Below are 17,828 nucleotides of genomic sequence, written 5' to 3' on the forward strand. Positions count from 1 at the left end.
GGACAGCAGGTCCTTGCTACAGGATCCTTTCCTGCTGCACCAAATTGATGCTCTCTGATCATGAGACCTTCTTCCTCCAAGGCAGCACCAGGGCTGCCAGTCTGAAGTCGCTAATTTAGTGCAAATATTGCACAGTGAATGGTTTGGCCAGCCACTAAACCTTCCAAACAAGTCATGCAGAGTGCCCAGCTGTTGCAAACAAAATAAGGTATCAATAAAAACAATGTCTCAACCCACTTTCTCCCTATCTTTTACAGCCTTCTCTTTATTTAAAAGAGAGCATCAGGCATTAAAAGTCACTTTTTAAAAAACAAACCCTCTGAAATTATATGTCATACATGCTCAATTTACTGGATTAAAAAAGTCACACTCCTTACATGTTCAGTTAATGCACAGTAAAAATGCATTTGGGATTTAGGATTATGTTTGCCCCTATAAACCATGCCTATATTTGCCCAGAGAATCAATCTAGTTTGCCTTGCCAGCAACAAAACATATAGCATGAATTGCACGTCCCTTGCTCATCATCATATATTATACCCTCCCCCCCCAAAGACAGTATAAGCATATGAGCTTTGGAGAGAAGGAAGGCCCCCTTCTTCAGATGTGGCCAAGATGGCTACTAGAATTCTGCACTGTGGACATATGGTACACGGTTATCATATTTTCTGAAAAGCCAGTCAAATCCATGAAAAGCATCAATGTAAAGTCCAAAGCTGCTCCTCCTCGTGAGCACAGAGCTCCTGACTGTAGTCCAGATTCCTCTGGAGATCACCAGCTGAGCCTGAAAGTATAAGGAAAGATTTTCTTGTGGAGGTACGCGACAATGTCATCGCTGCTCTGTAATGCTTCAAACTCAAAATAGGGAATCTGCAAGTTAAAAAGAGATGCAGTTAGATGAAGAGGCATTTTGGGTTGTATTGCATTATAAATGTACAGCTGTGACTACAATTTAGAACTAAAGAACAGTGTCTTGTTCTCAGCTGCACCTGGAGTGGCAATATTACCTAACTTGATGGCGTCTGCTCCTTGGGTGACCAATCAAAAAGATGTCTGGGTCAACAGTGAAATAAATGACTGAACACTTGGTTTTAATTTTCCAGCATAGCTTCTGTGTTTAGCATTTTAGAGTGCAGCATATTCAGACAGTAAAGTATATGATTAATGATTATTTTGGATAACAAATATTTTACTTAATATAGAACACTGTATATTTTTGTGTGTGTGTGTGTGTGGGGGGGGGGGTCAGCAGTTTCCCCCTGCTTCTTTGGGCTTCCCGCTCATCTGGAACCTGGTGCCATAAGGCTTCATTTACAACTACCCAGGCATTCTTCTCCTATTCTGTATCCCTTCTCAATTTGCTTTAGTTCAGTCACTGCAGCATCAATCCTCAGAGGCCCATGCACCAATGCTCCTTCCAGAACTGTCCAATCATGCGCTGTAAATCGGCCACGAAGTGCTGCCGTTGCCAGATGTTGTGAATGCTGCCCTCCACAGCAACCCCAGTCCCAGCTGGCACAGCAAAGTAAAAATTAAAAAAAACATGCCCTGGGAATCAAACTCAGGGCCTCCCACATGGCCCCAAAGTGCCAATTTTACAAAGCACTGGGAGCAATGCATAGCAACTACTGTGGAACTCCTGGGGAAAATCGATGAATTCAAGCAATCCGTTTACACAGCACTTTTTGCCTGTGGGGGGAAAAATGGTTCTTTATCTATAGAAAATAACAGTTAGAAAATTGTGACTGATACCAGTCCCACTTTAAAGGATTCTCTTCCTATGGATTTGAGAATGGAAAAGAATGACCTCAGATTTAGGAAACGGACTACAGCCTGGCGCTTTACTCAGGTTTTCAATGATTTATCTTGAACTGTTATTAATGCTGTCCAAGAAATTATTCTTGAGGTCTTCCTTCAAGTGTTTTGTTAGTGATTAATGTAGAGGTTTAATGGATTTTAGGATGTATCTTGCAGTTTGTAGCATACTGTTCATTTATCATTATTTATGGATTCTGTGCACCATTTTGATTATACAGAAAATCAGTATATTAAATAAATTTACATTCACATCTATAATATATCGGGCTTGGTAGTGTGTCAGTCAGTGCTCGCGCATGCTCCCCAGCCCGCCGATAGATGGCACAGGCGGCTCCTGGCTGCCTTGGAGGCTCAAACACGCCGTATAGTGGCCATGTCACAACACCAGCTACAAGAGGTACTCCTGGGGGAATTCAGCGCTACTGCGGAATGCAGATTTTATGCAGAATTCCTCCTTCCCGCAGATTTCCTCCCTCACCTCGCCAATTTCCTCCCTTGCTGGCAGACTATTCAAAACCGGAAGGACAGCGGCCATCGCGGGACAGGCAGAAAATAGCAGAGGAGACCCTGGGATACCGTGAACGGAGCGCGTCCTGCGACACATGCTCCGTTCGCAGCGAAGATGAAGGCCCGGCATGCCATTCGTGGCAAAAAGGGAAGGCCCCCATGTGCCGCGAACGGTGCGTCAGGCCTTCATCTTCGCCACGAATGGCATGGGTCCCGCGGCATGCAGGTGAGAAAGAATGTGTGTTGGGAGGGGAGGGTGGGAGAGAGCAGGAGGGTGAGAGAGAGAGAGCATGGGGGGATGCTGGTGAGAGAGAATGTGTGTGTGTGAGAGAGGGGGGGTGATAGAGAGCATGGTTGGTAAGAGGAGGTGGGGAGGGTGTGAGAGAGAGCATGGGAAGTAAGAGAGGGTGGGTGGGGGGATGCTTGAGTGTGGGTTTCAGAGAGAGGGAGCCTATATGAGGGGAGGAGATGCCGTTGAGAGAGAATATGTGTATGAGAGAGGAGAGGGGGTGTGGGGGAGTGCGAGAGACAGCTTGATTGGTAAGAGGGGGAGTGCAGGGGATGCTTGAGTGTGGGTTTCAACCTAGCATGATGTTACCCAGGTAGAGAGGCCATCAAGCTAGGTTGAGAGAACACTGCACAAATCTCATCTTTGTGTGACCAAAGGTCATCAAATCTTCACAAGAAAGCACTGTTCTGTTCGTACGTCTCACTTTGAATGTCAAAGTGGCCCCCTAACCCCTTACACTAATACCTAAACCTCACCTAGAGTGACTAGGTGGGCCTCATATCGAGGTATAAATACTTACCTAGTATGAGGGCATTATGGCTAGGCTTTCTCTCTCTCTCTCATTGTAGAAGGGGCCTGATAGCTAGGCTGGCTCTCCAGCAGCTTAAAACTACTAAAAACAGCATGTGCGAAAACATCGCAAAGTGTGATAAAGCCCTATCACACGGCTTTCTGCAAATGAAAAAGGTGTAGTTAAAATTTGCGTTAAAGCCGTGCGATAGGGCTTCGCAAATCATGAAGCCAGCCCGCTTGGCCCCAAAACCCGCCCCAAACTCCTCCCCTTTTTCTAATTTGCATCGCACTATGCGTTATGGTGTTTTTGCATGCGTTAAAGGCGTTTTTTGCATGTGAAAGCGCCTTAACACATGCGAAAACGCCATATAGCAGTTTGATAAATGACCCCCTTAGCCGGCTAACTGAACTCCTCTCAGTTACACCCCCAGAACGTAGCCAGTTAAAATGTAGCTATATATCATACTAGCTGGCTAGAATTTAGCTGGATAAGTGTTCAAATATTAATTTGGCTGATTAACTTCCGAGTTAGACGGCTAAATGCTTTTGAATATGGACCCCTGATGTTAACTTAAAGCTCATATATGTCATTTCATATCTTTTTGGGTGGTCCAGTAAAACATCAGAATCTACTAAAATTCAAATGTTTTCCTGGATCAACTAGAACTTTGCACCACATAATTTCAAAAGATAACTTATAAATGGCAACAAAAAAGATAATACACCACAAAACAAAAAAGTGGAATATAACGGAAGAGTTATGTTCCTTTTAACATAAAGAAAAATACCCATTTACGCCAGTGTGTCTGTGACTGGAATTGTCAAAAACACAAAATAGAAGATTTTCCTAAGTAAATCCATGAGATAGAAACACCTTAAAATCACCCCCTGTCCTTGCTTCGTCAGTGATGTCACAATAATGGGGAATTTCCATGCCCCAGACACTAGACTGTGTCTTTACTGAATAGCATTCTAATACTTATTACTTCTCAATACTTGGTTATCTGTGACCGACGGCCCGCAAATGCGCAGTAGAGCGCAGCTCTACTGCGCATGTGCGGGCAAGGATGTCGATCAGAAAAAAAAAATGGCGGTGGGGCCGCAGGAGCGGGAGGAGAAGTAGCGGCGCCGCGCGCGCGCGCGGTGCCGCTGCTTCTCCTCCCCAGATCTGCCGGCAGATCTCGGGGGGGGGGGGGGTCACTCCCGCGCCCCCCCCCACCGAGATCTGCCGGGCAGATCTCGGGGGGGGGGGGTGTCACTCCCGCGCCCCCCCCCACCGAGATCTGCCGGCAGATCTCGGGGGGGGTGTCACTCCCGGACCCCCCCCCCCCCCCGAGATCTGCCGGCAGGAGCGGGAGGAGAAGTAGCGGCGCGCGCGCGAGCGCGGCGCCGCTACTTCTCTCCCCAGATCTGCCGCAGATCTCGGGGGGGTCACTGCCGCGCGCGCGGGGGGAGTGACCCCCCACGAGATCTGCCGGCAGGAGCGGGAGGAGTTAATGGAGCCGGGTGAGGGTTGCGGGAAGTAGCGCTTACGGCGCCGGGAGGAAATGGAGGTGGGTGAAGGGAGGGAGGGAGAGGGGGACTGAGTGAGTGGGAGGGAGAGGGGGGACTGAGTGAGTGGAGGGAGGAGAGGGGGACTGAGGGAGGGAGGGAGGGAGAGGGGGACTGAGTGAGAGGAGAGGGAGGGTGGAGAGGAGTGGGTGGGGGAGGGGGGTGGTGAAGAGTGAGGGGAGAGAGAATGAGGGGGAGGTGAGAGACAGAGGGATGTAGCCCGTTTTAACGGGCTTTACGGCTTGTGATAGGATAAGAGAGAGCTGTAAAACAGGATAGTTACATGGAGTTTGGGGAAAATATATTTGTGTAGAGAATTAGAGATTCCATCTTGTAATATTAAATAAGTAGAAGAACTAAAATGCTTAGGGGTGAATTTTTAAAGCACTTATGCATATAAAATTAACATATATGGGCTGCTATGCAACCTCCCCATGCCACGGATCTGCCTGTTATGCAGCCTCCTGACCAGAGGAGGCCTTCAGCAAGCCCTGCTCATAGCTGCCCTAGCCACCTCCTCATTGATCACGACACACCAATTCCAGGCCTACTTAACCCAGCCTGCCCAGTCCCTCCTTGCCACTTCATGGAGTCACCTTGGCACCTTGACCTGGCCAGCTGTCTTGCTATACTTTGCTCTGCAGCCTACCCAGGCCTTTTGCCTTGCTTTGGGGCCTACCTTGGCTTTCTGTCTTGCTCTGGTGCCTACCTTGGCCTTCTGCTTTGTTATGGGGCTTTCTAGGCCTGCCTGTCCTGCCAGGTGGCCTTTAGGCCTACAAGGGTTACCTTGCCCTATCTCATGCTCTGTTGGGCTTTCCTGTTTACTGTTGCACTTCTAATCCTTGTCCTGCCCAGTCCAGTTCAGTCCCTTGTCTGTTTCCCATGCATTGCACTTGTCCTTTGTTTAAGTCCTGCCTGTATCCACCCCCTGCCTGTCCTCATTACTAGTCTTGCATTTGGCCTTGCCTATGTCTGACCCTTGCCAGTCCTCAGTACCAGCCTTGCATTCAACCCCGCCTGATTCCAGCCCCTGTCTGTCCTCAGCACCAGCCTTATAGCCTGACTCCAGCTCTGAGTCAGTGCCTGGATGCAGCTCCCAGCCAGTGCCTGAATCCAGCATCAGAGATGGTGTTCTCCAGGGGGAAAGTCCTGCCAGGCCCCAGAGCTCAATATGCGGGGGGGAAGGGGTTGGTTAGACGGCAGACCATCTCCAGTCCTGCCCTGTAGTCCTGTGACACTTCTACGGGGGTGCTCCCTGATTCCAGCCTGCCAGACTGTGACAGTATTCGTGTAATTGCTATTTTATAAAAATCAAAATATGTGCAATTTAAATTTCATGCGCACATATATGAGTGAAAAAGGGGTGGTGTAGGGGTGTTCTAGGGCCGGCTCAACAGTTACATGCATAAATTGCTATTTTATAAGAGATTTATATGCATACATTTGTCAACGCGCTCGCGGAATTTTATAACATAGAAGTAGATTTTAAAAGTCTTCCATAAGCAAAAACAGCCACACACGCGCGTAAGTTGGTTATGCAGGAGCTACACAAATTTTAAATAGCCGGGAAAGGTGCGCGTACATCAAAGCATTTTAGACCTTATAAATGGTGAAAATTCTAACAAGGGAAGTTGATTTGTACACTGCAGTCTCTGCTAGCTGCATTGCACAAATCAAGGTCTAATATTCTTTTATGATATCAGTTTTACAATGGATACCTCTGAATGTGTCCATCTCCCGAAAACTCACCTTGAATCAAAGTGCCCCATTACAATAGTCCACATATAGAGTATCAGACTGAGCCTTATAAAGAGTGTCTCTCAGCACACGTAAGATATGTGTGCAGACTTGCAGACATATGCACGTGAAGAGAATTTTATAACCTATGCATAGTTTATAATATAGTGCTTATCTTTGTGTGCGGCAAGATATGCGTATTTATGGGCGCACGCACGCACAGCCCTTTTAAAATCTATCCGAAAGTATCTTGTGTAATAGATATCAGACTTGTTTATTGTCTGTTATTGGCTGGGTAGGAGGCTTGGATGAACTGGGGCGAGTAAAGGCTGAAGAACCAGGAGGGTCTCGATGACCTAGAGAAAGACTGGGCAAACTGGTAGAGGAATTGGAAAACTGGTAATTTCAATTGTGTAAGCATGTTCTAAAATATACCAAATTTCACGCATGAATCAGGTTTAGCGCAAGCAAATGGAGAAATTACTTACCTGATCATTTTGTTTTCCTTAGTGTTGACAGATGGACTCAGGACCAATGGGTTATTTTCTCTGCTAGCAGATGGGAGACGGAGTCAGGTTTCAAAGCTGTCATCACCCTAGATATACCTCTGCAGTGACCTCAGCTCTTCAGTATACCGCACTAGGAGTCTGCCAATGTTTAGATGGCTAAGAAGGCGGGAGTCTTCCGCATTCTTGTGTCCCTCCGGTGACGGCAAGGAGATGGATTGATTCAAGTGAAACTCCGAGACCACCTTTGGTAAGAAGGAGGGGACAGTGCGAAGCTGTACTGTTCCTGGAGTAAATCGAAGGAATGGTTCCCAACAGGATAGTGCCTGTAGTTCTGAGATGCGACTGGCCGAGCATATTGCCACCAAGAATACTGTCTTTAGTGTTAACAGGCGTAACGTCAGACTGCGCATCAGTCTGAAGGAAGGTCTTGCTAGGAAGTCCAATACTAGATTGAGGTTCCATAGGGGCACCAGCCACTTTAAGGGTGGTTGGAGTTGTTTAACCCCTTTTAGGAAATGGGCCAAGTCCAGATGTGCCGATAGACGCTTTCCGTTCAACTTGGCCCTGAAGCAGGAGAGGGCTGCTACCTGGACCTTGAGGGAGTTGAGGGACAACCCTTTCTTCAGGCTGTCCTGTAAAAATTACAGAATCATGGGGATCTTGGCCATTTGAGGGGGCACTCTGCGGCCCTCGCACCAGGCCTCAAACATTTTCCAGATCCGTATGTATGCCAGGGATGTTGAGAACTTCCGTGTGTGAAGCAAGGTGGTGATCACGGCTGCCGAGTAACTGCGTTTCTTCAGGCGAGCCCTCTCAAGGGCCAGACCATAAGAGAGAATCGAGATGGATCTTCGTGAAGAATCGGGCCCTGCTGGAGAAGGTCCCTATGTTGGGGGAGGCACAGAGGACTCTCCACGAGGAGCCTTCACATGTCTGCGTACCACAGGCATCTGGGCCAATCCGGGGCCACTAGGAGGACTAAACCCTCTGTTGTGTTCTATCTTGCGGATGATCTTGCCCGGTAGAGGCCATGGGGGGAAGACATACAGTAAGTCCTCCTCTGGCCAGGTCTGGACGAGGGCGTCGATCCCTTGGGTGTGCTGATTTTGTCTGTGACTGAAGAACCGGGGGGCTTTCGAATTGTGAGATGTGGCCAGTAGGTCCATGGCTGGGAGGCCCCAGTGATTTATTAGAAGCTGGAAGCCTTTGGACGACAGCATCCATTTGCCCGGGTCCAGGCTTTCCCTGCTGAGAAAGTCCGCTGTGATGTTGTCTTTTCCTGCGATGTGGGAGGGCAAGATCCCTTGTAGGTTTAACTCTGCCCATTCCATAAGGGGGTTTATTTCCAGAGACACCTGATGGTTCTTGGTTCCTCTCTGGCGGCTGATGTAGGTAACTGTTGCTGCGTTGTCTGACATCACCTGGTTCACTTGCCCCTGGAGCCTGTGGCTGAACTGCAGGCATGCTAGTCTGACTGTTTGAGCTTCCAGGCAGTTTACGTTCCAGTACACCTCTTCCTTGGTCCATTGTCCCTGGGCTGTCAGCTCCTAAAAGTGAGCTCCCCACTTTCGGAGGCTCATGCCTGTCATGAGGACGATCCAGCTTGGTGGGGATAGGCTTATGCCCTTCCTTAGGTGGATTTCCTGAGCCACCACTGGAGCCGAGAGCATATCTCCGTTGGTAGGTGGAGGTGAATCCAGTAATCTTGGGACAGTGGGCTCCAGCATGACAGTAAGGAGCGTTGGAGAAGTCGCATGTGAGACCTCGCCCACGGTACTACTTCCAGTGTTGATGCCATGAGGCTGAGGACCTGAAGATAGTCCCACACCTTGGGGCATATTTTGGTCGTCAACCGGCATACTTGGTCCACCATTTTCCTCCTCCTCGGGGGAGGGAGGAAGACCTTGTTCTGCTTGGTGTCGAAGTGTGCCCAGCGAAACCATTTTGAACTTTTTCTTCACCAAAAAAATGGTTTAAGGCAAGTCCAGAATGGATCGAAGGCCACCCATTTTTTCGGAGATTAGAAAATACCTGGAATAGAATCCCTCCCCCTACTGGCTGAGTGAAACGGGTTCAACTGCTTGAGCCAGTATGAAGTTGGAGAGCTCTATCTGAAATATCTGTTAATCCCTTGCTGCTCGCCACTGGGGACATGGAGGTGAGCAGGGTGGAAGTCGCTGGAAGTGCAACTGGTAACCCTGATGCACCATGGGACAGGACCCAAAGGTCCGAAGTAATTGAGGTCCATTGATCCGCAAACAGCTGGAGCCGACCCCCAACAGGGGGGGGGGGGATGGCGTGCTGCAGGAGGCTGGCTCGTGCGCCCTGACTGCCAGTCAAAACCCTGTTGTGGGGTTCTGTGGTGGGACTGTAGTTGTCTGTTGAGGTTGTCTTGGCCTCTGGGCCTGCTTTCACAGGTTTCTGGAGTACCGACCCAAGTATAGCTGGAAACAAGCAATGTGGGCAGTCAACATTGCACCCTGAAAAATATGATTACCCCGGACATCAAGGGCCCTATGCTCTCGCCCCGGGGGCTGAGGCATGGGTACGGCTCCTCTTTGACTTCTTTAGAGCAGATTCTACCACCACCGACTGGTGGGGCAGCTGATGGTGCTCAAACCCGGTGGTAGGTTGGACCAGGTAAATGGCATCCGTCTTACAGTTCACAGAAAGTACCGATATGGGGTGCTCCCAAAAGCGGGAATTGCAGAATCTCGAGCATTTTGAGTCTAGAGTCCTGTTCAGTTAAAAGTTGGAAAAACATCGATTCTGCCATGGACTTCACGAACTCTACAAAGGAGAGATCCTCCGGAGGAGATTTTTGCCATTCCTCTGGAGAAGGCTGAGAAGGAAGATCCTCTGATTCCTCAGTGGAGGATATGGACGCCTCCCCTTCCCAAGGGTCATAAGGAGCCTCTCCCTCACTGCGATCCCCCGAGGATGCGGGGCTGGGAGACCCAGTTGTTTCCAGGGTGCAGGCTCTGAGAAAGGCACCGAAGGCATTGATGGGCCTTGAGGTTGCACGAGCGTCGACAGATCCACTGGGGTCGGTGGGATCAGTTCCACCAGTGCCGTCGGTACTGCCAATGGCCCTGGGAGAGCTGGGAGGTGATGAAATACTGTACGATTCCGAGCCACCATCAAATTAGATGGCCCTTCCTCGGAGGAGTCACTCACCGGTATGGGAGCTGGTGGCAAAGGTGCTCCCTTCGACCACAAAGGGGATTTGGGCACCGCAGCCGGCTGCGTCGGTTAGACACCGAGTAGCATATTGAGCCACTCCAGTAAGAGTGCAAACACCAGAGGAGTAGGCTCTTGCGGCGGTGGCAGTCCCAGTGGAACTGGAGGCTTGAAGCCCTGCAAGGCCCGGCTGACTGCCAACTGCATGTGCCTCTCTAACTTCTCCTCAAAAGCAGCCGATGACAAGATTGTATGATGAGGAGGGGGCAGAATTGGGACATCCCCGGGAGAGCTGGGGGGCACAGATTCCTCCACCGGTGTTGGTGGAGGCAGCTGAGAGGCTTCAGCAGGACCAGAGTGAACCATTTTCTGTGCCCGGGACCGCTTCGGAGGAGGCACCGATGTCTATGCCTGTCTGTGATACGGCTTCGATGACGATCAGCGGTGACAATGTTTCTTAGATCGCTCTCAGTGGTCACACGGTCTCTTTCCGGGACCGAGGGAGATGGAGAGGAACCCGATCAGGGATGGGATGACAGAGACCACGGTTGGTCTCCTGCTCCCAAATTATGTCCGGGGAGCAATTGTGGTGGTGACCCCAATGGAGTAGAAATTTGAACCTCCTTACCGAGAGGGGTGGGAGTTCCTGATACTGATGAAGGATCAGATCCTTTGGATCCGAACAATTTCTCCATCTTATCGAGACGTGCCCGAAGGCCCTTTGGGGTCATCTGGACACAAAGGTGGCAACCACAGATGTCGTGGGATGCCCCCAGGCAAAAGACACAGACCTCATGGGGGTCTGTGATGATCACAGTCCAGGGGCACTGGAGGCACCGGCAGAAGCCGGGTGACGCCATCAGAAAAAGTATGCGGCACGCGGTCAATGGCCACCAGAAGATGGAATTTTCAGCGATCGACTGCGAAGAAGCACGAAACTTACCATGATGCAAAGGAACAGACGAAAAATTGGAGGGACCCTACACGACGTGGGAAGCAAAATATTGAGAAAAAGTTGTGAAAAAAGTGCAAGCTCACAAACTGCGAGGCAGCAGCTTCACGGAAGAAACTGAAGAGGGACCCCGCATGGACGCGTGGTTAGCAGCATGCTGGCCATGCTCAGTGTGCCAAAGTTTTCCTTGCCGGGCTCCAACCAATGATGTCACCCATGTATGAGGACTACCATCCTGCTTATCCTTGGAGAATATGCTGTTCCTCTGCTGAATATTGTCTCATGATTCTGATTTGTTGATGATTAGGAATATTCTTGAGTTATGTTTTGAAAGGTTTGTGATTATTAGAATTAACTGTTTTGTCAGTTGCAGTAATATCTGTATTGTTTTGCATTTAATATTTGTTTCAACTGGTTTGTGTATGATTTTATTGTAATTTATTTTGATTTAATTGGATTGACTTTATTATTGGATAAGAGATGTTTGTATTTTTGCTACGTCGTAAAGTACTTTGGGTGTTATAAGACAAAAATAAAGTTCTTCTTCATCTTTTTCTTATAAAAGAAGCTCCAGAATACACGTTATGAAGGTTTTAAGACTATAGGGATAGACTCAGGAGTAATGTAAGGAAGTAACTTTTACAGTGAAGTGGTGGTAGATACATGGAACAACCTCCACATGAAGGTGCTGGAAGAAAAACTCTAGCAACTGAACTAAGAATGCATGGAACAAGCACAGAGGATAGAAACATAGAAATGACGGCAGAAGAAGACCAAACGGCCCATCAAGTCTGCCCAAGAAGCTATGCACTTTATCCATTTTTTTTTCCCTTTTTCTCTCTCCCACCTGTTACTATTGGCTTCCAGTACCCTCCAGCCCTAATTCCCCTCCACCCAATTTAGAGAGCAGCTCTGTATCTGCATCCAAGTGACATCCAGCTCAATTAGGGGTAGCAACCGCTGTAACAAGCAGGCCACCCCCTTGCCCCATACTCTTACCCACCCCTGTTTTTATTTTTTTGTTTTGTTTTATTTTTTTTTTGGAAATAGCAGCCCTCCATCCTTCCGCTCCGTGAAGGTGGAACACCAACTACTGGCCACTGGCATCCCGCTCCGTGAATGCCTCTGTCGCTACTGCCGCTCCGTGCAGTGTTTGAATGCCGCTGTGGCTACTGCCGCTCTGTGCAGTGTTTGAATGCCTCCACTTTATTCACGCCCTCTAGACTTGATGGATCCACAGTGTTTATCCCACGCCCCATTGAAGTCGTTCACAGTTTTAGACTTCACCACTTCCTCCGGAAGGGCATTCCAGGCATCCACCACCCTTTCCGTGAAGAAATACTTCCTGACATTGGTTCTTAGTCTTCCCTCCCTGGAGCCTCAGCTCGTGACCTCTGGTTCTGCTGATTTTTTTCCGACGGAAAAGGTTTGTTGTTGTCTTTGGATCATTAAAGTTTTTCAAGTATCTGAAAGTCTGAATCATATCACACCCCTGCTCCTCCTTTCCTCCAGGGAGTACATATTTAGATTCTTCAATCTCTCCTCGTATGTCATCCTATGAAGACCCTCCACCTTCCTGGTCGCCCTTCTCTGTACCGCTTCCATCTTGTCCTTGTCTCTTTGTAGATACGGTCTCCAGAACTGAACACAGTACTCCAGGTGTGGCCTCACCAAGGATCTGTACAAGGGGATAATCACTTCCCTTTTCTTACTCGATATTCCTCTCTCTATGCATCCCAGCATTCTTCTGGCTTTTGCTATCGCCTTGTCGCATTGTTTCGCAGACTTCATATCATTAGACACTATCACTCCAAGGTCTCTCTCCTGCTCCATGCACATCAGCCTTTCCCCCCCCCCATCGAATATAGTTCATTCGGATTTCCACTCCCCATATGCATGACTTTACACTTCTTGGCATTGAATCTCAGCTGCCATATCTTTGACCACTCTTCCAGTTTCTTTAAATCCCGTCTCATTCTCTCCACTCCTTCCGGCGTGTCCACTCTGTTGCAGATCTTAGTGTCATCCGCAAAAAGACAAACCTTACCTTCTATCCCGTCCGCAATGTCGCTCACAAAGATATTGAACAGGACCGGTCCCAACACCGATCCTTGCGGTACACTACTTAAAACCTCTCTCTCTTCAGAGAAAGTTCCATTTACCATCACGCATTGTTTTCTGTCTGTCAACCAGTTTTCAATCCAGGTCACCACCTCAGCACTCACTCCTAAGCTGCTCGTTTTATTCACCAGTCTCCTGTGCGGAACCGTATCAAAAGCTTTGCTGAAATCCAAGTAGATGACATCGAGCGATCTTCCTTGATCCAATTCCTTGGTTACCCAGTCAAAAAAGTCATTCAGATTTGTCTGACAGGATCTTCCTCTGGTGAATCCATGCTGCCTCTGGTCCATCAATTCTCCGGGCTGTAGATAGCTCACAGTTCTCTCTTTCAACAGTGACTCCATTACTTTTCCCACCACCGAAGTGAGGCTAACCGGTCTGTAGTTACCAGCTTCCTCTCTGTTCCCACTCTTGTGAAGGATAAAGCCACAGTTAAAAACAGGGTCTGCTGGAATGCACTGCATAAGGGAAATGGATAGATTAGATGGGACTGTGATTATTCTGCCTATCTCTAATCATAAAAAAGGTAAACTGAAACGGATCTGTTCAGGAACATGTCCTTACCTGCACAATTTCATAACCAAGTAGTCGGAGCTGTCGCTGTTTTATGGCTTCTTTTCCTAGTAGATTGTGACTGTTGGCACAAAATCTCTTTGGGCCATCAATACAGAGAGCTATTCTGTAAAAGTCAACACAAAAATGAATGGAAGCACACATTAATATTGCAACTCAAAAACACCTGTTAATACCATTACTGTGTAAATACTTTCTATGGCAGTATGAATACCACACCACACAAATTGATTGGAAATCTGTGCTTCGCAGCTGAAAGTCAGGATTAATCATGATTACTAATTGAAAGCAAGATTTCCTTTGACATCAATGGCTGCCAGAGGTTCTATGTTCTACTGATGATCCAGCACGGCTGGAGCCATCTCATATAGCCACATCTTGGACACCAATTTCTCCTACCCTCTAAAAATTATTTGAACAAAAACAAAAGCAGACAAAAAGAAAAATTCTAGAGTAGATTGAGGAATTCCTTGTGCTCCTCAAAATTACTCTTTTCTGTACAGTTTTTCGACCTTCCAGGTCCCGAGTCTCAGCTTTCTTACACAGTGCAAGGGACACCTCTCATCTGCAGCTGACATTTTTTATGTCTTTGTTCTGGCTGCTGTTGAGAGCTTCAACTTTTCCTGGGATCTATTTATGTCATGGGGGCATGATGGTGCTGCCATGGGCAGCAGTAAGAGAAAACACACATTTGGGGGAAATTCAAGAACTGATAAATAAGGTGTAGAAGCAAGCCCTGGTTAGCAGATATTTTGTATGAAAGTCCTGCATCCCAGCACAGCTGAGATGAAACTGGAGCTAGCTATAGAGTTCTAAAATATGTGCAATACTGTTTCATTACTGTCATCTGAGCTTATCTTTTAGGCTGTTTCACAAAGATTTTTTTCTAAACTACAACTGATGCAGATTCACCAATTTTTTTCTTTTATGTAACAAGAACATATAAAATTCCAATTGATTAATATTTACATTGAAAGGTGAATTTTAAAAGAGCTGTGCATGCAAAAATGAGCATATGTGTGCGCAAGTAAGGCATATATGCTTATGTACTATTTTATAGACCTCAAACATTCGCGTACAAGTAATGGTGTGCAAATAAATTTGCTCATATAACAAAGGAATGGGTCAGGGTCATTCCTGGGTGGGGGTCAACATTTACACATAAGGTGCTTGTTACTTGCACACATAAGGTGCTTGTTACTTGCACATATCTACCCCAGCTAATTATCTGCTATAAGTCAGAATAAAAATCTTTATAGCCAAATACTGACTGGGTGTGGGGTCTGGGTAAACTGGGAAGAGTGTGGGCTGAAGAACCAGGGGGGTCTTATGAACTAGAGATCGATTGGGAAAACTGATGGACTAAATCAGTAAAACTGGTAATCTTCTTCACACGCACATGTTATAAGAATTGATAATTTACACAGATAAAAGACAACAAGTGCTAAGGAAACTATGCAAATTACATTTCCTAGTGTAAATGATTAAAATTAGGAGCACAAATATGTGCACATAGCAGATGTCTGCCACTTATCTGGTTAAATTTGAACGTATCCGGCTTCTCTGGATAAGTCTTAGAAAGTGCTACTTGGATGGATCATTACAGTGGAATGATGATGTGCAAAACCAAAAGGGGTGGGGTGATAGTGTGCAGCTGGCCACATCGCGGCGGTGCGTTTTCACCTGCCGTGGTTGCGGCCGTGCCGAACACTATCGCCCCCATAGCGCCACGGCAAAAAGCTGATGTTATTACCCGTGCTACTGCCGGCAATAATGTCCAAAATATTATAGCCTGCAGCGGTGCCGCCATCTCATTTGCCTTATCCCCGCCCAAACTCCTCCCGACCTCCGCCCCTTCCCCTAATTTAAATTTTACAGCTGCGATGTGGTAGTTATTTTGTGTGTGGTAGGCGTTATTGTGTGCGATAATACTCCATCGCATGCGATAAGCCCACATTGTGTTTTGTTAAATGACTCCCTAAGTCTTCAAATGTTAGTAATCAAGCTAAGTAGCACTTTTCTTTTACTTATCCTGCTATCTTACTTAGCTGGATAAGTCTTAAACAGTGCTACTTAGTTGGATAAGTAGCCTCAGCACTACTTAGCAGAACTTTTGTCACCATTTGGCTGGATAAGTCAAAACTTATCTGGCTGTGTTTATAATACATGCAGTGTATTTTTAGATATGTGAACATGTTGTTGGGTAGGTTTAAGTGTATTTTCTATAGTGTACACATATTTGCATACGCGATATAAAACGTGTGCATGTGTGCACACGTCCATATAGCTGCATATACAGGCGTGCTCGTGCATGTTTTAAAGTTTTCCTCTAGAAGAAATATATTTTTTTTTTATTGGAACTTTGATGTCACTGACCCCCATTTGTCTGTAATCCCCCTCATTTAAACCTCTTTCCCTACACCTTTCTGTGAGTCTGTAATCCCTGGCAAAGTCATAAAGGCTGTTCAAATTTAGGAAGCTTTCAAGTGGGACTTTTGAGGGTTGTAATGTAGATGTTTTGTGTGTACATATATATTTGTCCTGTTATATAACAATCACATACTCAAGTTGCAATAAAAAAAATTAGGGTATATTTGTTAGCTCTTTATCAGGTTGGGTCTGATTGCTTATTAAGCTAGGTTCCTTTGTTGTGCTTGTTATATACTGATCTGCTGCGTGGTTTATCGATGCATTATGTTTTTGTTTCTATGCTAATTTTATAGGAAAATTAGTTTCTTACCTGATAATTTTCGTTCCTGTAGTACCAAGGATCAGTCCAGACTGCTGGGTTATGCCTCCCCTCCAGTAGATGGAGTCAGAGAAAAGCTGAAAAGGCACCCCCTAGATATACCGGTGTGCCACTGCGATCCCTCAATATAATTGATATCAAAGCAGAAGGAAATAATCAAATACCTACGCTGAATAAGCCACCAATTTAATCCAACCACTGACCAGATCAAGTAGAAACAGTACCCCAAAGGACAGAAAACACATACGTCCCCCATGTGAGTAAACAGAATGGGGAGACGAAACTTAGAAGAACTTACCGTATAAGATGCACTTGTACCTATTATCCAAACATGGCAACGTGAAACACTGTGAGGCACACAGACCAAAGTACGAGCGGACTCTACCGAAAACGACTTGGGCGAGCGTCTGGACTGATCCTTGGTACTACAGGAACGAAAATTATCAGGTAAGAAACTAATTTTCCTTTCCCTGTACGTACCAGGATCAGTCCAGACTGCTGGGATGTACCCGAGTCGCCTTAAATGGGGTGGGACCCTGAGAGTCCCGCTCGAATGACACTGCTTCCAAAGGACTCATCTGACGGACCACGAACATCCAAGCGATAATGTCTAGCAAACGTATGCAAGGACTTCCACATGGCCACACTGCAAATCTCCTGGCTAGACATGAACTGGCTTTCCGCCCAGGAAGTCGCCTGAGATCTCAGAGAGTGAGCCTTAAGCCCATCAGGGACAGTCTTACTGCAACCAATGTAAGTGGACGCGATTGCGGCCTTCAACCAACGGGCGATAGTTGTCTTGGACGCCTGAAGACCCTTCTTGGGTCCATTCCACAACACAAAAAAGGTGATCCGACCTTCGAAACTCATTAGTTACCTCTAAATATTGCAGAAGGACCTGACGGACATTCAAACGCCTCAAGTCCCGACCTTGAGAAGACTGGAGCTCCTCCGCCGAAAAAGAGGGCAAATCCACCGTCTGATTAACATGAAAAGCTGATACCACCTTGGGCAAGAAAGAGGGTACAGTGCGCAAGGACATTCCAGACTGAGAAAAACGCAAGAACGGCTCCCTGCATGAAGGAGCCTAAAGCTCCGAAACATGAAGCGCTGACGAAATGGCCACTAGAAATACCGTCTTGAGTGTCAAATCCTTCAAGGTAGCTGTCTTAATTGGCTAAAAGGGGCCAAGCAGAGCCCCCAGAGCACCAAGTTCAAGTTCCAGGAAGGACAAGGACTTCTCACCGGACGCAAATTCCGAACACCACGCAAAAAACGTGCCACATCCAGCTGGCACACCAACGAGGAACCTTCAACCTTGCCCCTCAG

The 17,828-nt window shown here is 47.2% G+C and overlaps 1 protein-coding gene across 3 annotated transcripts in view; it reads right to left on the reverse strand.

Annotated features, from left to right (window-relative positions):
* Positions 1-241: 241 nt before the first annotated feature.
* The window catches only part of FASTKD3 (FAST kinase domains 3), a 116,097-nt gene continuing 98,510 nt past the window's right edge, over positions 242-17,828 (reverse strand). For all 3 annotated transcript variants that reach the window (XM_029590024.1, XM_029590023.1, XM_029590022.1), the window contains 2 exons: positions 13,742-13,856; positions 242-870 (listed from right to left, as the gene is read on the reverse strand). In XM_029590024.1, coding sequence (XP_029445884.1) covers positions 772-870; positions 13,742-13,856 — 214 coding nt within the window. In that variant the 3' untranslated portion in view covers positions 242-771. The remainder of the gene's footprint in view (positions 871-13,741; positions 13,857-17,828) is intronic.

This window comes from Rhinatrema bivittatum, chromosome 2 (genome assembly GCF_901001135.1).
Source record: "Rhinatrema bivittatum chromosome 2, aRhiBiv1.1, whole genome shotgun sequence".
NCBI lineage: Eukaryota > Metazoa > Chordata > Amphibia > Gymnophiona > Rhinatrematidae > Rhinatrema > Rhinatrema bivittatum.